This window comes from Nerophis lumbriciformis, linkage group LG01 (assembly GCF_033978685.3).
Source record: "Nerophis lumbriciformis linkage group LG01, RoL_Nlum_v2.1, whole genome shotgun sequence".
Lineage (NCBI taxonomy): Eukaryota > Metazoa > Chordata > Actinopteri > Syngnathiformes > Syngnathidae > Nerophis > Nerophis lumbriciformis.
In genome coordinates, this window is record NC_084548.2 from 6,275,167 (window position 1) to 6,297,500 (window position 22,334).

The following is a 22,334-nucleotide window of genomic DNA, read 5'->3' on the forward strand; positions in this document are numbered from 1 at the left end:
AACATAGATCACTATTACATTCCTCCCCTTTTAGAAATGTATAGAAGTTACTCAAAATAAATAAACAACCCAACCAAAAAATGCAGCAGCCCAATTAAAAAACTGTACTTAAGCCACATTCTTTTCTTTCTTTTTTTAGTACTGAACTCTTAACCCTCATTTGTAAAAAAAAATAACATGCTTATTATACAAACAGTATTTGTACACCTTTAACACAGATTTTTATACTGTCTTCAGAGATTCCGTTTTTTTGGTGGTACTCGAAACCTTTCTGGGTACCTGCGAAAGGGTGTTCAGCATGGTTAGAAAAATAGTGACAGAGAATAGAACAAGGATGGACAATTCAACCCATAACTCAACAATGAGTAGATGAGTGTTATGTGTGTGTAAATGTGTAAATAAATGAACACTGAAATTCAAGTATTTCTTTTATTTATATATATATATATATATATATATATATATATATATAAAATAAAATAAATATATATATAGCTAGAATTCACTGAAAGTCAAGTATTTCATATATATATATATATATATATATATATATATATATTAGAGATGCGCGGTTTGCGGGCACAACCGCGGAGTCCGCGGATTATCCGAGGATCGGGCGGATGAAATTAAAAAAAATTAGATTTTATCCGCGGGTCTGGTCGGGCGGTTGAAATAAAAAAAAATTAGATTTTAAATAGATTCAGGCGGGTGGCAGTTAAACCAGTTCGGAAATATATATACATAGTAAAATGTTGTTACCCACATACGAAAAACGAGCAGGCACCTGCTGCATATGCCACAACAGAAGAAAAAAAAAGAAAAGAGATGGACACTTTTACAGAGCGGAGAAGGGACGCCTCGCCGGGGTCCGGGACCGAGGCCCCTTCCCCCGAGAGGGCCCCACCGGGAGCCGTAGCTGAGGCGATCCGCGAGAAGGGCCCGACGCACGTCCAGGGTCACCACCGCGCCGACACCCCGCCTCGTCCGCCTTCGCCGCGGCCGGCGTCACGCGCAGCAGGTAAGCAGCTTACCTGCCCGCCACCCCCGTGGCCGGGGGCTCGTAACAGGGGTCACTCCGCGCGCTCCGCCCGCGCAGCTTACCTGCCCGCCACCCCTGTTGCCGGGGGCGCGTAACAGGGGTCACTCCGCGCGCAGTGCGCTCACGAAAGGGGTGGGGCTCACCCTGGTTGATATAGACAGCAGGACGGTGGCCATGGAAGTCGGAACCCGCTAAGGAGTGTGTAACAACCCACCTGCCGAATCAACTAGCCCTGAAAATGGATGGCGCTGGAGCGTCGGGCCCATACCCGGCCGTCGCCGGCAGCGAGACGCGCTTGGAGGTGCGCTCAGCGCGGCTCCCATATGATTGTGCACTGGTGTGCGTCTGGGCCGTGACAGCGTGGCACGCGAATGTCTGTGCTGCATTGGATCAGTCTCCTTTCTTTAACAGGCAAAAGCTTTATAACCTCACTAATGCCTTGCATCGTCTATATTAGATATATAACAACGGGCGGGTGCGGGCGGGTGCGGTTCTGATTAAATGTTAGATCGGGTGGATGGCGGATGGTTGACGACTTTCTGATGCGGTTGCGGATGAAATAATTGCCTATCCGCGCATCTCTAATATATATATATATATATATATATATATATATATATATATATATATATATATATATGAAATACTTGACTTGGTGAATTCTAGCTGTAAATATACCACGCCCCCCCACCCACCTCCCGAAATCGGAGGTCTCAAGGTTGGCAAGTATGCTTCAGTGACAATCTACAACGTAAATAGTCATGAAAATAAAGAAAACACATTGAAATGAGAAGGTGTGTCCAAACTTTTGGCCTGTACTGTACATTACAAAGGCATACTGTGTGCAATATTGTACTTGCAAAACATGCAGTTACACAACATCAAGTCTTGTTAAAGCATTTTCCAGCTGGAAAATCTTGAGTGACTTTACTAGTGAGACAGCACCCTCTGCTGGATTCAATATCCCACCCCCCCACCTGCAGATAATGCCATAAAACTTTCTAGGGATCTACAGTACGAGTTACCGCGACTCAAGACGGCTCTCGCTCAGCCTCCGTCAGCGCCAGCGCCTCCTGCAGGTCCGCCGCGCTGCGCGCGTGCGTCTTCAGCGAGTGCTCGAGGGCCTGGCGCAGGTCCTCGGGCGCGACCAGGCGGAGACGCAGCAGAGAGTGGACCAGCTGGGAGCGAGCGTTCCCGATGAACGCGTGCGACAGAAACGACGAGAGGCCTCCGCCGCCTTTTGTGGTGTAGAGCGGGACTCGGACCATGCCCAGAACCTTGAGAAAGGGGGGGGGGATAAAGCAACATGGCGATGGCTACAATCAGTCGTGCGTGTACAGTACCTCCTGGCCGTGATCTTTTGCGGTGGATGCAGACGCTTTCTCCACCTCCCTTATCTGCTCCTCCTCCAGCTTCTTGGCGTAGAAGTGAGTGATGAGACGGGGGCACGAAGGGGAGGTACCGGGGGCACGGCGAGCGTCCATGTGATCGTCTTCCGATACAGACAGAGCCACACCCACCTCCTCCATTAATTCCCTGCAAAGCCCGGCCTCTAGGGACTCCTGTGATTGGTTCACAAACCTAAAAAGGTGGCAGTGAGGAACGAGGAGGGGGTTAAAGGTTAAAATATATCCATCTAAATGCACATAAACAATGTCGTCTCTCTCCATTGACCCGACACGTGTGTTTGAATCAATATGGAAAATGACTGCATGTTTGCAGAGGCATTGAACGTCAATATAAAACAATTAGATTAAGTTATTTTTCTTAAAGGGGAACATTATCACAATTTCAGAATGGTTAAAACCAAAAAACACAATATTTGGTTTAACAAATCACTTCACATTCTCTACTGCTCGCTACTATAGTATTACCATATCTGAGTTATTGTGCAGAAATGTAGGGAAATAACTACAAATGTGCGCTACATTCGTTAACCGTGTTACAAAAAAGATCAATTAGACTGATACATAATGTTGGATATAGAGAACATACAAACACTTTATTTATTGAGTCAAAAATATTAAAGGGGAACATTATCACAATTTCAGAATGGTTAAAACCATTAAAAATCAGTTCCCGGTGGCTTATTATATTTTTCGAAGTTTTTTTCAAAATTTTACCCATCACGCAATATCCCTAAAAAAAAGCTTCAAAGTGCCTGATTTTAACCATCGTTATATACACCCGTCCATTTTCCTGTGACGTCACATAGTGATGCCAATACAAACAAACATGGCGGAAAGAATAGCAAGCTAAAGCTACATTAGCTCGGATTCAGACTCGGATTTCAGCGGCTTAAGCGATTCAACAGATTACGCATGTATTGAAACGGATGGTTGTAGTGTGGAGGCAGGTAGCGAAAACGAAATTGAAGAAGAAACTGAAGCTATTGAGCCATATCGGTTTGAACCGTATGCAAGCGAAACCGACGAAAACGACACGACAGCCAGCGACACGGGAGAAAGCGAGGACGAATTCGGCGATCGCCTTCTAACCAACGATTGGTATGTGTTTGTTTGGCATTAAAGGAAACTAACAACTATGAACTAGGTTTACAGCATATGAAATACATTTGGCAACAACATGCACTTTGAGAGTGCAGACAGCCCAATTTTCAACAATTAATATATTCTGTAGACATACCCTCATCCGCTCTCTTTTCCTGAAAGCTGATCCGTCCAGTTTTGGAGTTGATGTCAGCAGGCCAGGGAAGCTAGGGTTGATAGGGGGTTTAGCTCGCTCGTCTGCGGGAACAAACTGCCGCCATTGCTTGCCGTGCTACCGAGGTCCTTTGTCCCTGAATTGCTCACACACTCCGGCAGATTCAATGGGGGTCTGGCGGCAGATTTCTTTGACTTTATCGTTGGAAATGCATCTGCTTTGAGTGTCGCAGGATATCCACACATTCTTGCCATCTCTGTCGTAGCATAGATTTCGTCGGTAAAGTGTGCGGAACAAACGTCCAATTTCTTGCCACTTTCGCATCTTTGGGCCACTGGTGCAACTTGAATCCGTCCCTGTTCGTGTTGTTACACCCTCCGACAACACACCGACGAGGCATGATGTCTCCAAGGTACGGAAAACAGTCGAAAAAACGGAAAATAACAGAGCTGATTTGACTCGATGTTTGAGAAAATGGCGGATTGCTTCCCGATGCGACGTCACGTTGTGACGTCATCGCTCCGAGAGCGAATAATAGAAAGGCGTTTAATTCGCCAAAATTCACCCATTTAGAGTTCGGAAATCGGTTAAAAAAAAAAAAAGGTCTTTTTTCTGCAACATCAAGGTATATATTGACGCTTACATAGGTCTGGTGATAATGTTCCCCTTTAATATGAATGCATAATTCTCCAAAATGAAGGTTTATCATATAAAATGATTTATTTCTAAATGTTAGAATAATCATGTATATATTATCACACAACTTTATGCTTAAGGGCTGTTGCTATAGTTATTATCAATTGTGCTGAATCCGACATTAGCTCGGATTCAGACTCGGATTTCAGCGGCTTAAGCGATTCAACAGATTACGCATGTATTGAAACGGATGGTTGTAGTGTGGAGGCAGGTAGCGAAAACGAAATTGAAAAAGAAACTGAAGCTATTGAGCCATATCGGTTTGAACCATATGCAAGCGAAAACGACGAAAACGACACGACAGCCAGCGACACGGGAGAAAGCGAGGACGAATTCGGCGATCGCCTTCTAACCAACGATTGGTACGTGTTTGTTTGGCATTAAAGGAAACTAACAACTATGAACTAGGTTTACAGCATATGAAATACATTTGGCAACAACATGCACTTTAAGAGTGCAGACAGCCCAATTTTCATCAATTAATATATTCTGTAGACATACCCTCATGTCAGCAGGCCAGGGAAGCTAGGGTCGATATTCTTCTCTTGATCATCTTCGGCACGGTGTGAGCCAAGACATCCAGGGGGTTTAGCTCGCTCGTCTGCGGGAACAAACTGCCGCCATTGCTTGCCGTGCTACCGAGGCCCTTTGTCCCTGAATTGCTCACACACTCCGGCAGATTCAATGGGGGTCTGGCGGCAGATTTCTTTGACTTTATCGTTGGAAATGCATCTGCTTTGAGTGTCGCAGGATATCCACACATTCTTGCCATCTCTGTCGTAGCATAGCTTTCGTCGGTAAAGCGTGCGGAACAAACGTCCAATTTCTTGCCACTTTCGCATCTTTGGGCCACTGGTGCAACTTGAATCCGTCCCCGTTCGTGTTGTTACACCCTCCGACAACACACCGACGAGGCATGATGTCTCCAAGGTACGGAAAACAGTCGAAAAAAACGGAAAATAACAGAGCTGAGTTGACTCGGTGTTTGAGAAAATGGCGCATTGCTTCCCGATGCGACGTCACGTTGTGACGTCATCGCTCCGAGAGCGAATAATAGAAAGGCGTTTAATTCGCCAAAATTCACCCATTTAGAGTTCGGAAATCGGTTAAAAAAATATATGGTCTTTTTTCTGCAACATCAAGGTATATATTGACGCTTACATAGGTCTGGTGATAATGTTCCCCTTTAAAATGAATGCATAATTCTCCAAAATGGAGGTTTATCATATAAAATGATTTATTTATAAATGTTAGAATAATCATGTATATATTATCACACAACTTTATGCTTAAGGGCTGTTGCTATAGTTATTATCAATTGTGCTGAATCCGACATTAGCTCGGATTCAGACTCGGATTTCAGCGGCTTAAGCGATTCAACAGATTACGAATGTATTGAAACGGATGGTTGTAGTGTGGAGGCAGGTAGCGAAAACGAAATTGAAGAAGAAACTGAAGCTATTGAGCCATATCGGTTTGAACCGTATGCAAGCGAAACCGACGAAAACGACACGACAGCCAGCGACACGGGAGAAAGCGAGGACGAATTCGGCGATCGCCTTCTAACCAACGATTGGTATGTGTTTGTTCGGCATTAAAGGAAACTAACAACTATGAACTAGGTTTACAGCATATGAAATACATTTGGCAACAACATGCACTTTTAGAGTGCAGACAGCCCAATTTTCATCAATTAATATATTCTGTAGACATACCCTCATGTCAGCAGGCCAGGGAAGCTAGGGTCGATATTCTTCTCTTGATCATCTTCGGGACGGTGTGAGCCAAGACATCCAGGGGGTTTTTCTCGCTCGTCTGCGGGAACAAACTGCCGCCATCGCTTGCCGTGCTACCGAGGCCCTTTGTCCCTGAATTGCTCACACACTCCGGCAGATTCAACGGGGGTCTGGCGGCAGATTTCTTTGACTTTATCGTTGGAAATGCATCTGCTTTGAGTGTCGCAGGATATCCACACATTCTTGCCATCTCTGTCGTAGCATAGCTTTCGTCGGTAAAGTGTGCGGAACAAACGTCCAATTTCTTGCCACTTTCGCATCTTTGGGCCACTGGTGCAACTTGAATCCGTCCCTGTTCGTGTTGTTACACCCTCCGACAACACACCGACGAGGCATGATGTCTCCAAGGTACGGAAAACAGTCGAAAAAACGGAAAATAACAGAGCTGATTTGACTCGGTGTTTGAGAAAATGGTGGATTGCTTCCCGATGCGACGTCACGTTGTGACGTCATCGCTCCGAGAGCGAATATTAGAAAGGCGTTTAATTCGCCAAAATTCACCCATTTAGAGTTCGGAAATCGGATAAAAAAATATATGGTCTTTTTTCTGCAACATCAAGGTATATATTGACGCTTACATAGGTCTGGTGATAATGTTCCCCTTTAAATAAGACAGCCCATAAAACGGCGTATCCTGAAGAGACGGTCAGAAAACGGCTTCAAAGATGGTCTGTAAAACATCATCAATGCAACATGTTGATCAAATATCCACCGTTACATGTTATGTAGACCACAAGGAAGTCTTTTAAATGTAGAAAAAAAATCCTAATATGAGCCTTTTAACGTCTAAGATTGTCTTGAGACTTCCCTCGGGCTGGATTTTGGACGCTGGCAGGGCCGCAGTTTGGGGACCCCCGATCTACCGTATTTTTCGGAGTATAAGTCGCTCCGGCCGAAAATGCATAATAAAGAAGGAAAAAAAACACATAAGTCGCACTGGAGTATAAGTTGCATTTTTTCGGGAAATGTATTTGATAAAAGCCAACACCAAGAATAGACATTTGAAAGGCAATTTAAAATAAATCAAGAATAGTGAACAACAGGCTGAATAAGTGTACGTTATATGAGGCATAAATAACCAACTGGTATGTTAACCTAACATATTATGGTAAGAGTCATTCAAAGAACTATAACATATAGAACATGCTATACGTTTACCAAACAATCTGTCACTCCTAATCGCTAAATCCCATGAAATCTTATACGTCTAGTCCAGGGGTCGGCAACCCGCGGCTCTTTGATCACTCTGATGCGGCTCAACAGCTCACTTGCTGAACCCCCCAATTTTCCCGTGAGACTTCCGGATTTCAGTGCCTCTCGCAGAAAACTCCCGGGATTAATATTCGCCGATTTTCACCCTTACAGCTATAATAAGGGCGTGCCATGATGGTACAACATTTGGCGCTCTCTACAATCTGCATTAACAGCGTGCCGGCCCAACACTTGTTATACAATACACATCTTCTGCTTGCACACGTACGTTACAGCAAGGCATAGTTTGTCAACAGCCACACAGGTTACACTGACGGTGACCATATAAAACAACTTTAACACTCTTACTAATAATGCGCCACACTTTGAACCAAAACCAAACAAGAATGACAAACACATTTCGGGAGAACATCTGCACCTTAACACAACATAAACACAACAGAACAAACACCCAGAATCCCATGCAACCCTGACTCTTCCGGGCTACATTATACACCCCTGCTACCACCAAACCCCGCCCCCACCCCAACCCAGCTCCCTCACACATCAACCCCCCCCGTGCGTCGGTTGAGGTGGGCGGGGTTTGGTAGCGGGGGTGTATAATGTATCCCGGAAGAGTTAGGGCTGCATGGGATTCTGGGTATTTGTCCTGTTGTGTTTATGTTGTGTTACGGTGCAGATGTTCTCCCGAAATGTGTTTGTCATTCTTGTTTGGTGTGGGTACACAGTGTGGCGCATTATTAGTAAGAGTGTTATAGTTTTTTTTAAACCGCCACCGTCAGTGTAACCTGTGTGGTTGTTGACCAAGTATGCCTTGCTGTCACCTACGTGAGCAAGCGAAAACACCACACAACGTGTAGCTGATCAGGCACGCTGGATGTAGTGGGTGCTATCAAATAATAATAATAAATGATAAATGGGTTGTACTTGTATAGCGCTTTTCTACCTTCAAGGTACTCAAAGTGCTTTGACACTACTTCCACATTTACCCATTCACACACTGATGGAGGGAGCTGCCATGCAAGGCGCTAACCAGCACCCATCAGGAGCAAGGGTGAAGTGTCTTGCTCAGGACACAACGGACATGACGAGGTTGGTACTAGGTGGGGATTGAACCAGGGACCCTCGGGTTGCGCACGGCCACTCTCCCACTGCGCCACGCCGTCCTATGCTGTACAATCACAACATGCATGACGCTGACAAGCGCCATTAATTTGAAACCCGCGTGCCGCACCAGCTTTCAAATTCCATATAAAGGTGTGGGCAGCGTGTCTGAGACCCCTGGTTTATACATAGCACAAAGCCAAAATAAAACTTTGTATGCAGTATTATTTCATTTAACAACTTTGCCAGGATCCTCTTCGTGGACTTCAGCTCCGCCTTCAACTCCCTACAGAAGCATCTACTGATCCGGAAACTACACCAGCTCAACATCCCCCCTCAGCTGATCCACCTCACCCACAACTTCCTCACCGACCGATTGCAAGCAGTAAGGGTGGGCTCAAACACATCCCCGATGCTTACCATCAACACCGGGGTCCCACAGGGATGTGTGTTGAGCCCTTTCCTGTACACACTCTACACCAATGACTGCCGTAGCATCTCACCCACCACAACATACTTAAAATACTCAGATGACACAGCCATTCTAGCACTCCTCTCCAACAGTCAATCCATCCTGGACTATCATAACACAGTCAAACATTTCACAGAGTCATGCACAGCCAGTTATCTGGAAATCAATGTCAATAAAACAAAAGAAATATGGTTCAACCCCCCCTCACCTCAGAACCCCATCATCATAAACACACAAACAGTTAAAACAGTTGACACTTTTAAATACCTGGGCATAACCTTGGACAATAAACTCACCTTTGATCAACACACCACGGACATTCAAAAAAGAAGTCAACAAAGACTGTCAGCCATCCGGAAACTTAAAGGACTATACGTTGCACCTCATCTCCTGTTATTACTTTACCAAAGCATTGTTCAACCCATCCTTCTGTACTGTTCCACATGTTTTTTCCACCATGCTTTCTGTAACCAACCGGACCAAACTCACACGCATTACAAACATAGCAGCTAAAATCATCGGCCTACCCACACCCAACATTTCAGACATAAACCACAGGTCCATCACCCGACTGGCAAAAACAATAGTTCAGGATATCACTCACCCACTACACCAATACATCATCCCACTACCATCAGGGCGCAGGTACAGAACAATCAAATTCCGGAGGGCCCGCCTCAGGAAAAGCCTGATCCCTGCAGCTATAGCCGCCCTTAACAGCAGGCCCGGCCGACCTGTCTGACAAGCCTGTAAATGTGTGTTAGTCATGTATGATGTCTTTTTGTTATTTTTTTTTGTGTGATGTGTAATGTCTAGTGTTTAAATGTACGGCAGTGACAATGAATTTCCCCAAGGGGACCAATAAATCTAATCTAATCTAATCTAATTTAAAATTTCAAAAAAAATTTGCGGCCCCCATTGTTTTCTATAATTTGCGAAACTGGTCAAAATGGCTCTTTGACTGGTAAAGGTTGCCGACCCCTGGTCTAGTCTCTTACGTGAATGAGATAAATAATATTATTTGATATTTTACGCTAATGTGTTAATAATTTCACACATAAGTCGCTCCTGAGTATAAGTCGCACCCCCGGCCAAACTATGAAAAAAAACTGCGACTTATAGTCCGAAAAATACGGTGCTGAAAAGTATCAAAACCAATGCATATTTTGGGTGAAATGTTCACGTAAAGCCAAATCCTAGTAAAGACATGATTGAAAACCCGAGGTCCCAGCTGCATGCTTTGTAAGGAGTCGCTGCAAATCACATTTGTCGGAATACTAATGAAAGAGTCCGCCTGCGACCATAAGAGGATTTCCATTTTAATGTGACATGACACACCTTGTAGAGCATGCCAGCCACGCTTTCTCTCCCAGCCTGTTTGTGGCGGCGACTGCTCTGCTGCCGTTAAAGTTTATATCATTTGACAGGGCTGCTGTGCAGTGTTTTTCAACCTTCTTTGAGCCAAGGCACATTTTTTTCATTGGAAAAATCCCGAGGCACACCACTAGCAGAAAACATAAAAAAATTTAACTCGGCAGCCGATATCGACAGGAAAAAGTCATTCTCACAATTGTTGGATATGAATTCAAACCATAACCAAGCATGCTGCACTATAGCTCGTGTCTCAAAGTAGGTGTACTGTCACCACCTGTCACATCACGCCGTGACTTATTTGGACTTCTTTGGTGTTTTCCAGTGTGTAGTGTTTCCTATTTTGTTGTTGATTGTCATGTCATGTACGAATGAACTTTGTGGACGCCGTCTGCTGCTCCACACGTTTTAAGTCTTTGCTGTTGTCCAGCATTCTGTTTTTGTTCACTTCGCAGCCAGTTCAGTTTTAGTTTCGTTTTGCATAGCCTTCCCTAAGCTTCAATGCCTTTTCCTAGCGGCACTCGCCTTTTGTTTATTTTTTGGTTTAAGCATTAGAAACCTTTTTACCTGCACGCTGCCGTCTGCATATTGTGATCACGACAAACCATGTTCCCGACATCCACAAAGCAATTAGCTACCTGCTGCCACCTACTGATATGGAAGAGTATTACACGGTTACTATGCCCGCGCTCTAGACAGCACCGACTATGGCGTCACATTAGTGTCAAAAATCCGAGCGCATAAAAACTGTTATCGCGCGCTGATTCTCCACTTCAAGCGCGCGCGTGACACCCTTTTGCGCGCGCATGGTGCCTTTCTGTGCGCGTGGGGTGCCTTTCTGCGCGCGACGCCTTTCTGCGCGCTCTCTGTGTACTCCTGGCATCTCTCCTCGCGCTGTCATGTTTCTTTTTGGCACTTTGGGGGCGGGTATGCTTAGACGGCCCCTTCTTTCTGATTGGCTGTGAGCATTTTTCATATGACCAATCATTATCCAGCGTAGCAACGTTGTAGCCATTTTACCTCGGACATCTAGCCTCAATCATTACATTGATGTCAATGGTACATGTACTAATTAAATTAACATAACTTGCTCAATTTTCGACCAATTTACAAACGGTTTGCCTTGTTACAAATCTTATTACATGTAGATATGACATAGGATGCTGTACCTGTTGAAATGACCTCTTTCGCTTTAAAAAAAAAATGACTTAATTGTGCAACATAGTTGTGTAGGGTCAGTGTTAGTCAGTTCTCTAAATTATTTTAAACTGTTTCAGAATACATTATTAAAAGCTATTTTTAACATTTTAAAAACAAAATTCAAAGATTATTTCATTAATTTTATGGCTGAATCAAAAGAAATTCCATAAATTAGAAAACAAATGTTCAAGAAGAAATGAAAATATAAAATAATGTTATTGCTGGTGGACCAGTTCTGGCTGAAAGATGTGATTATGGTGTTTGTTGTCTTATTATTTATTTGGGTCACATTTTGTATTACCCTGTATTGTGTTTATGTGGTATGAAATAACCTTCATCAGCGCGCAACATTTTTTTTATCCACTTCTTCCTCCGTAAATCTTGATACATATTGACGATGACCCGCCCTGCTATACTTCTGATTGGCTCTGAGCATTTTTCAGCATTTTTCGCCTGACCAATCAGAAAGAAGGGGCCGTCTAAGCATACCCGCCCCCAAAGTGCCAAAAAGAAACATGACAGCGCGAGGAGAGATGCCAGGAGTACACAGAGAGCGCGCAGAAAGGCGTCGCGCGTGCACAGAAAGGCACCGCGCGCGCGCAAAAAGGCACCACGCGCGCGCAAAATGGTGTCGCGCGCGCGCACGAAGTGGAGAATCAGCGCGCGATAACAGTTTTTATGCGCTCGGATTTTTGGCACTAATGTGACGCCATAGTACTGTCACCACCTGTCACATCACGCCGTGACTTATTTGGACTTTTTTGGTGTTTTCCTGTGTGTAATGTTTCCTATTTTGTTGTTGACTGTCATGTCATGTACGGATGCACTTTGTGGACGACGTCTGCTGCTCCACATGTTTTAAGTCTTTGCTGTTGTCCAGCATTCTGTTTTTGTTCACTTTGCAGCCAGTTCAGTTTTAGTTTCGTTTTGCATAGCCTTCCCTAAGCTTCAATGCCTTTTCCTAGCGGCACTCACCTTTTGTTTATTTTTTCCTTTAAGCATTAGATACCTTTTTACCTGCACGCTGCCGTCTGCATATTGTGATCACGACAAACCATGTTCCCGACATCCACAAAGCAATTAGCTACCTGCTGCCACCTACTGATATGGAAGAGTATTACATGGTTACTATGCCCGCGCTCTAGACAGCACAGACACTCAACAACGGCACATTATTTGCGGATTGTAATCAGAAGTGGGTTGTAACGCGCTACATTTACTACGTTACATCTACTTGAGTACCGTATTTTTCGGACTATAAGTCGCAGTTTTTTTCAGTTTGGCCGGGGGTGCGACTTATACTCAGGAGCGACTTATGTGTGAAATTATTAACACATTACCATAAAATATCAAATAATATTATTGATCTCATTCACGTAAGAGACTAGACGTATAAGATTTCATGGGATTTAGCGATTAGGAGTGACAGATTGTTTGGTAAACGTATAGCATGTTCTATATGTTATAGTTATTTGAATGACTCTTACCATAATATGTTACGTTAACATACCAGTTGGTTATTTATGCCTCATATAACGTACACTTATTCAGCCTGTTGTTCACTATTCTTTATTTATTTTAAATTGCCTTTCAAATGTCTATTCTTGGTGTTGGCTTTTATCAATAAATTTCCCCCAAAAATGCGACTTATACTCCAGTGCGACTTACATATTTTTTTCCTTCTTTATTATGCATTTTCGGCCGGTGCGACTTATACTCCGGAGCGACTTATAGTCCGAAAAATACGGTAACTTTTGGGATAAATTGTACTTCTAAGAGTAGTTTTAATGCAACATACTTTTACTTTTACTTGAGTATATTTATAGAGAAGAAACGCTACTTTTACTCCGCTCCATTTATCTACATTCAGCCCACTACTCGCTACTGATTTTTATCGATCTGTTAATGCACGCTTTGTTTGTTTTGGTTTGTCAGACAGACCTTCAAAGTAGGATCTATCGCATGCCTGCGTTTCTCCAATCAAATGCAGTCACTGGTGACGTTTGACTCCGTTTCACCAATCAAACAGAGCCAGGCGGTCACATGATTAACAAGCTTAAGCTTACATGAACTCAACGTCAAATTTGAGGAAGCACATGGCGGTAAGTAATGTTCGTAGATATTTTGGCTGTCACCGTAGGCTGATGTTCGCTTCCCTGCTATGAATCACTGTCAAATGTACATCGTGTGGGGACATTTATTAACGCAATGCAGCCTCATAGACGCGCACACACACACACACACACACACACACACACACACACACACACACACACACACACACACACACACACACACACACACACACACACACACACACACACACACACACACACACACACACACACACACACACACACACACACACACACAGAAACAACTATCAGTGTGTTCCCAGGTGCAGCCCAGACCTATCAGTTTTTGGTTTGCGTAAAGGCTAACTTGTTATTTTCCTTTGTAATCTCTGCCTTCTGAGCCTATGGTGCTGTTAAATTATTGGGGCTCAATTAAGGCTGGGCGATCTTGCCTTTTTTTAATATCGCAATATTTTAAGGCTATATCGCGATACACGATATATATCTCGATATTTTGCCTTAGCCTTGAATGAACACTTGATGCATATAATCACAGCAGTATGATGATTCTACGTGTCTACATTAAAACATTCTTCTTCATACTGCATTAATATATGCTACTTTTAAACTTTCATGCAGAGAAGGAAATCACAACTAAAAAAATCACTATTTTTTTCATACGGTGTTGATGTGGAAATGTTTGCCTCGGCATTTTGATGGTGTGGGCGTGTGGCACCGAACGGAGATATTGACGTGCGGAGTAAGCACTCTTCATTGTCTAGCGGGTGACTTTTCAAATGATGCTACATATTAGCAGTGCAGCCGAGTGTCCTGGGTTCGCCTATACAGTGTACTTATCTAATAAAATAATAAACGGGAGACATTAGAGCAGGTTTGGTAGCCACAGCTTCTTTAATGTCAACATCACACACCTCCTTCCACAACCACACACACACCCTACGTCACAGCCCTACGGCAACAACTCTGGAGGGACAAAACTCCTCCTCCTTACCTAACATATTCCGGTAACTTGAGACACCCTGAACTGTTTGTTACAGCAGTAATGCTACTTTTTATAGCAACGCTTTTGCCCCACACTTGACAAATTACGGTTGACTGTTCGACATATTCCCACTTGAAGCCAAACCACCGCCAGACGATGGACCCCCTGCTGTTTTTGGGGGGAATTAATTATTCCTTCATTTGTTACCAGATTCGCACCTTCTTTCTCTTGTATTACCGCTCACACCACTCTGGTAGCATCACAGCTAACGTTAGCCATGCTGCTACCTCTCTGCTCGGGGAGGGCGTATACGTATGTGACGTATGTCGTGACAGTATGTGACGTGTGTAAGAAGATGCGCATGTTTTGTATCTCTGTGAGAAGGAGACACGGGAAAGAGGAAAGCCTGTAGTGTAATGCCTGCAGCTAAAAGCAACTGCGTGAGAACGTGTACTCGATATCACGATATAGTCATTTTCTATATCGCACAGAGACAATCCCGCGATATATCGCGTTTATCGATATATCGCCCAGCTCTAGGCTCAATCTGCCTTATTTTTTTTTTATGTTGATGTATTATTTAATATATGTTATTGTTTTAGTTGCTTAAGAGATATTCCTGGCTCTGATTTTGCTCATTGCTATTTTTATGTTTTTGTGCATTATGTGTTGCCGTCATTAAACGAACATGTTACTCATCAGTTACTCAGTACTTGAGTAGTTTTTTTCACAAGATACTTTTTACTTTTACTCAAGTAAATATTTGGGTGACTACTCCTTACTTTTACTTGGGTAATAAATCTCTAAAGCAGTGGTTCTAAACCTGGGTTCGATTGAACTCTAGGGGTTCGGTGAGTCGGGCTCAGGGGTTCGGCGGAGGTCAAGACACACCCGACTCGTCGTGAAAATAAAAACTTCTCCCTATCGGTGTATTACGGATACGGCAACAGCAGAAGTCAGACTGATTTGCAGGTGTGTAATTTGTTGTGAGTTCATGTGTTGGTTTTGTTGTTTGAACAAGGTGATGTTCATGCACGGTTCATTTTGTGCACCAGTAATAAAACATGGTAACACTTTAGTATGAGGAACATATTCACCATTAATTAGTTGCTTATTAACATGCAAATTAGTAACATATTGGCTCTTAACTAGTCATTATTAAGTACTTATTAATGCCTTATTCGGCATGGCCTTATTATAACCCTAACCCTAACAAAATAACTCTAAATTAAGTCTTTATTACTTAGAATTAGAGATGCCGATAAATGCTTAAAATGTAATATCGGAAATTATCGGTATCGTTTTTTTTTATTATCGGTATCGTTTTGGTTTTTTTATTAAATCAACATAAAAACACAAGATACACTTACAATTAGTGCACCAACCCAAAAAACCTCCCTCCCCCATTCACACTCATTCACACAAAAGGGTTGTTTCCTTCTGTTATTAATATTGTGGTTCCTACATTATATATCAATATATATCAATACAGTCTGCAAGGGATACAGTCCGTAAGTACTATGGAATGCCCTCCCGGTAACAGTTAGAGATGCTACCTCAGTAGAAGCATTTAAGTCCCATCTCAAAACTCATTTGTATACTCTAGCCTTTGAATAGCCCCTCTTTTTTAGACCAGTTTATCTGCCGTTTCTTTTCTTTTCTCCTCTGCTCCCCCCTACACCTTGTGGAAGGGGAGACACACAGGTCCGGTGGCCATGGATGGGGTGCTGGCTGTCCGGGGTCGGGACCCGGGGTGGACCGCTTGCCTGTATATCGGTTGGGAACATCTCTGCGCTGCTGACCCGTCTCCGCTCGGGATGGTTTCCTGCTGGCCCCACTATGGACTGGACTCTTACTATTATGTTGGATCCACTATGGACTGGACTCTTACTGTTATGCTGGATCCACTATGGACTGTACTCTCACAATATTATGTTAGACCCACTCGACATCCATTGCATTCGGTCTCCCTAGAGGGGGGTGGTTACCCACATATGCGGTCCTCTCCAAGGTTTCTCATAGTCATTCACATCGACGTCCCACTGGGGTGAGTTTTTCCTTGCCCTTATGTGGGCTTTGTACCGAGGATGTCGTTGTGGCTTGTGCAGCCCTTTGAGACACTTGTGATTTAGGGCTATATAAATAAACATTGATTGATTGATTGATTGATGATTGTGCGTGCTGCTGGTCCACTAATAGTACTAACCTTTAACAGATCTTTTTAATAATTTTCATTAATTACTAGTTTCTATGTAACTGTTTTTATATTGTTTTTCTTTCTTTTTTATTCAAGAAAATGTTTTTTTTAAAAAGGACCTTATCTTCACCATACCTGGTTGTCCAAATTAGGCATAATAATGTGTGAATTCCACAACTGTATATATCGGTATCGGTTGATATCGGTATCGGTAATTAAAGAGTTGGACAATATCGGAATATCGGATATCGGCAAAAAGCCATTATCGGACATCCCTACTTAGAATATGTTCCCCTAGTGTCCAAAAAAACTCTAAATTAAGTATTTGTTACTTAGAATATGTTCCCCATACTAAAGTGTTACCAAAAACATATAACATTGTCTTGAATCTGAAAAAAAAAAACATTTTATTTTTCACTAAAGAAGGGTTCGGTGAATGCATATATGAAACTGGTGGGGGTCGGTACCTCCAACAAGGTTGAGAACCACTGCTCTAAAGCAGTGGTATTCAACCTTTTTTCAGTGATGTACCCGCTGTGAATTTTTTTTTAATTCAAGTACCCCCTAATAAGAGCAAAGCATTTTCGGTTGAAAAAAAGAGATAAAGAAGTAAAATACAGCATTATGTCATCAGTTTCTGATTTATTAAATTGTATAACAGTGCAAAAATATTGCTCATTTGTAGTGGTCTTTCTTGAACTATTTGGAAAAAAAGATAGGTATTTATTAGAGCCGATAAATGCGATAAAATGTAATATTGGAAATTATCGGTATCGTTTTTTTTTATTATTGGTATCGTGTTTTTTGTTGTTGTTTTTTTTTAATTAAATCAACATAAAAAACACAAGACACACTTACAATTAGTGCACCAACCCAAAAAACCTCCCTCCACCATTCACACTCATTCACACAAAAGGGTTGTTTCTTTCTGTTATTAATATTGTGGTTCCTACATTATATATCAATATATATCAATACAGTCTGCAAGGGATACAGTCCGTAAGCACACATGATTGTGCGTGCTGCTGGTCCACTAATAGTACTAACCTTTAACAGTTAATTTTACTCATTGTCATTAATTACTAGTTTCTATGTAACTGTTTTTATATTGTTTTACTTTCTTTTTTATTCAAGAAAAAGTTTTTAATTTATCTTATTTTATTAATTTTTTTTAAAAGGACTTTATCTTCATCTTAACCCTAACCCTAACCCTAATCTTAACCCTAACCCTAACACTGTTAATTGTTAAAATTGTTTAAAAAAATTAAAACAATTTTAAATTGTTTTAAAAAATTTAAAAAAAAAAAAAAAAAGTTTTAAAAAAATTTAAAAATAATTTTTTTTTTTAAATAAAAAAAAAAAAAAAAAAAATGTAAAAACATTTTTAAAAAATTAAAAAAATTTGAAAATCATTTTTTTACCTTGAAAATCATTTTTTACCTTGAAAATCATTTTTTACCTTGAAAAAAAATGTTTACCCTGAAAATTTTTTTTTACCTTGAAAATAATTTTTTTACCTTAAAAATCATTTTTAACCTTTAAATTTTTTAAATTTTTCAATTAAAAAATTTTTTTTTTTTAATTTTTTAAAATTTAAAAAAAAAGGTTTTTATTTTTTTACATTTTTTTTATTTTAATTTTTTTATTTTATTTTATTTTTTATTTTTTTTAATTTTTTAAAAAAAATATGTAAATTTTTTTTTTAAATGTAATTTTTTTTTTAAATGTTTTAAAAAAAAATTAATTTAAAAAAAAAAAATTTTTTAATTACATTTTTTAACTTTTTTTAACTTTTTTTTTACTTTTTTAAACTTTTTAAAAAAATGTTTACCCTAACCCTAAACCTAATCTTAACCCTAACCCTAACCCTAGCCCTAACCCTAAACTTAACCCTAACCCTAAACTTAACCCTAACCTTAACCCTAATCTTAACCCTATCTTAACCCTAACCCTAACCCTAGCCCTAACCCTAAACTTAACCCTAACCCTAACCTTAACCCTAACCCTTAACCTAACCCTAACCCTAAACCTAACCCTAATCTTAACCCTAACCCTAACCTTAACCTTAACCCTAACCCTAATCTTAACCCTAACCCTAACCTGGTTGTCCAAATTAGGCATAATAATGTGTTAATTCCACGACTGTATATATCGGTATCGGTTGATATCGGTATCGGTAATTAAAAAGTTGGACAATATCGGAATATCGGATGTCGGCAAAAAGCCATTATCGGACATCTCTACTTAGAATACGTTCCCCATACTAAAGTGTTACCAAAAACATATAACTTGGCATACCTTCAAGCAGCAGTTCTCAAATGGGGGTACGCGTACCCCTGGGGGTACTTGAAGGTATACCAAGGGGTGCGTGAGATATTTTTTTTAAATATTCTAAAAATAGCAACAATTCAAAAATCCTTTATAAATATAAATAAAAACTAGGGATGTCCGATAGTGGCTTTTTGCCGATATCCGATATTCTGATATTGTCCACTCTTTAATTACCGATACCGATATCAACCGATATATACAGTCGTGGAATTAACACATTATTATGCCTAATTTGGACAACCAGGTATGGTGAAGATAAGGTACTTTAAAAAAATAAAAATAATAATAAGATAAATAAATTTAAAACATTTTCTTGAATAAAAAAGAAAGTAAAACAATATAAAAACAGTTACATAGAAACAAGTAATTAATGAAAATGAGTAAAATTAAGTGTTAAAGGTTAGTACTATTAGTGGACCAGCAGCACGCACAATCATGTGTGCTTACGGACTGTATCCCTTGCAGACTGTATTGATATATATAAATAAATAAATGATAAATGGGTTATACTTGTATAGCGCTTTTCTACCTTTAAGGTACTCAAAGCGCTTTGACAGTATCACCACATTCATCCATTCACACACACATTCACACACTGATGGCAGGAGCTGCCATGCAAGGCGCTAACCAGCAGCCATCAGGAGCAAGGGGTGAAGTGTCTTGCCCAAGGACACAACGGACGTGACTAGGACGGTAGAAGGTGGGGATTGAACCCCAGTAACCAGCAACACTCCCATTGCTGGTTAATATTCTAGGAACTAGAATATTAATAACAGAAAGAAACAACCCTTTTGTGTGAATGAGTGTAAATGGGGGAGGGAGGTTATTTGGGTTGGTGCACTAATTGTAAGTGTATCCTGTGTTTTTTATGTTGATTTAATAAAAAAAAAAAACGATACTAATAATTAAAAAAAACAATACTGATAATTTCCGATATTACATTTTAACGCATTTATCGGCCGATCTCTAATAAAAACCTATCTTTTTTTCCAAATATTTCAAGAAAGACCACTACAAATGAGCAATATTTTGCACTGTTATACAATTTAATAAATCAGAAACTGATGACATAGTGCTGTATTTTACTTCTTTATCTCTTTTTTTCAACCAAAAATGCTTTGCTCTGATTAGGGGGTACTTGAATTAAAAAAAAATTCACAGGGGGTACATCACTGAAAAAAGGTTGAGAACCACTGCCTTCATGTACCCCCAGGGGTACGCGTACCCCCATTTGAGAACCATTGCTGTAAAGCAGGGGTGCTCATTACGTCGATCGCGAGATACCGGTCGATTTCGGAGGGTGTGTCAGTCGATCACCAGCCAGGCATTAAAAAAATAGTCCTAAAAATGAGCGATCATAAATCTTCACTATGACGTCACTTTCGTCACTTGATTGACATTCACGGCACCCGAGGGTCTTCTGAGATGACGCTGGCTGCTGCCAGCTCATTAAAATTACCGACTGGAAGGCGAGAAACACTTTATTTCAACAGACTCTGGCGCCGTACCTGTCGTCAAAACTCCAAAGACCGACTGCACAGTTGCACAATAAAAGCTCTGCTTCATCCTGCCTGCGCTACCAAAATAAGAGTCTCAGAAAGCTGGCGTGCACAAGCTAGCAAGCTACGGAGTTTGCCGACAATGTATTTCTTGTAAAGTGTATACAAAGGAGTACGGAAGCTGGACAAATAAGATGCCAAAAACCAACCACTTTCATGTGGTATTGGACAGAAAGGAGGACTTTTTTTCTCCTCCATTCGAAAATGCGGACGTTATCATCACCACTGTCTGATTCCAATCAATGCAAGTCATCACAATCAGGTAATACACCAACTTATATTCTTGTCTTCATGAAAGAAAGGAATCTATATGTGTTAAACATGCTTGTATTATCTTTAACCACCTTTAACTTGTAACAATATTAACTATATGTGTTAAACATGCTTGTATTATCTTTAAACACCTTTAACTTGTAACAATATTAACTATATGTGTTAAACATGCTTGTATTATCTTTAAACACCTTAAACTTGTAACAATATTAACTATATGTGTTAAACATGCTTGTACTATCTTTAAACACCTTTAACTTGTTAACAATATTAACTATATGTGTTAAACATGCTTGTATTATCTTTAAACACCTTTAACTTGTTAACAATATTAACTATATGTGTTAAACATGCTTGTATTATCTTTAAACACCTTTAATTTGTAACAATATTAACTATATGTGTTAAACATGCTTGTACGATCTTTAAACACCTTTAATTTGTAACAATATTAACTATATGTGTTAAACATGCTTGTACGATCTTTAAACACCTTTAACTTGTAACAATATTAACTATATGTGTTAAACATGCTTGTATTATCTTTAAACACCTTAACTTGTTAACAATATTAACTATATGTGTTAAACATGCTTGTATTATCTTTAAACACCTTTATCTTGTAACAATATTAACTATATGTGTTAAACATGCTTGTATTATCATTAAACACCTTTAACTTGTTAACAATATTAACTATATGTATTAAACATGCTTGTATTATCTTTAAACACCTTTAAGTTGTTAACAATATTAACTGTATGTATTAAACATTCTTGTATTATCATTAAACACCTTTAATTTTTTAACAATATTAACTATGTGTTAAACATGCTTGTATTATCATTAAACACCTTTAACTTGTTAACAATATTAACTATATTTATTAAACATACTTGTATTATCATTAAACACCTTTAATTTTTTAACAATATTAACTATATGTGTTAAACATGCTTGCATTATCATTAAACACCTTTAACTTGTTAACAATATTAACTATATGTGTTAAACATGCTTGTATTATCTTTAAACACCTTTAACTTGTAACAATATTAACTATATGTGTTAAACATGCTTGTATTATCTTTAAACACCTTTAACTTGTAACAATATTAACTATATGTGTTAAACATGCTTGTACTATCTTTAAACACTTAACTTATTAACAATATTAACTATATGTGTTAAACATGCTTGTATTATCTTTAAACACCTTTAACTTGTTAACAATATTAACTATATGTGTTAAACATGCTTGTATTATCTTTAAACACCTTTAACTTGTTAACAATATTAACTATGTGTTAAACATGCTTGTATTATCTTTAAACACCTTTAA

The 22,334-nt window shown here is 40.2% G+C and overlaps 1 protein-coding gene across 1 annotated transcript in view; it reads right to left on the bottom strand.

Annotated features, from left to right (window-relative positions):
- Positions 1–1,709: 1,709 nt before the first annotated feature.
- Positions 1,710–22,334, bottom strand: part of LOC133615475 (U8 snoRNA-decapping enzyme) — a 22,488-nt gene continuing 1,863 nt past the window's right edge. The window contains exons 4-5 of the mRNA XM_061974093.1: positions 2,383–2,620; positions 1,710–2,316 (exon numbers count right to left, since the gene is read on the bottom strand). Of these exons, the coding sequence (XP_061830077.1) occupies positions 2,071–2,316; positions 2,383–2,620 (484 nt within the window). The 3' untranslated portion in view covers positions 1,710–2,070. The remainder of the gene's footprint in view (positions 2,317–2,382; positions 2,621–22,334) is intronic.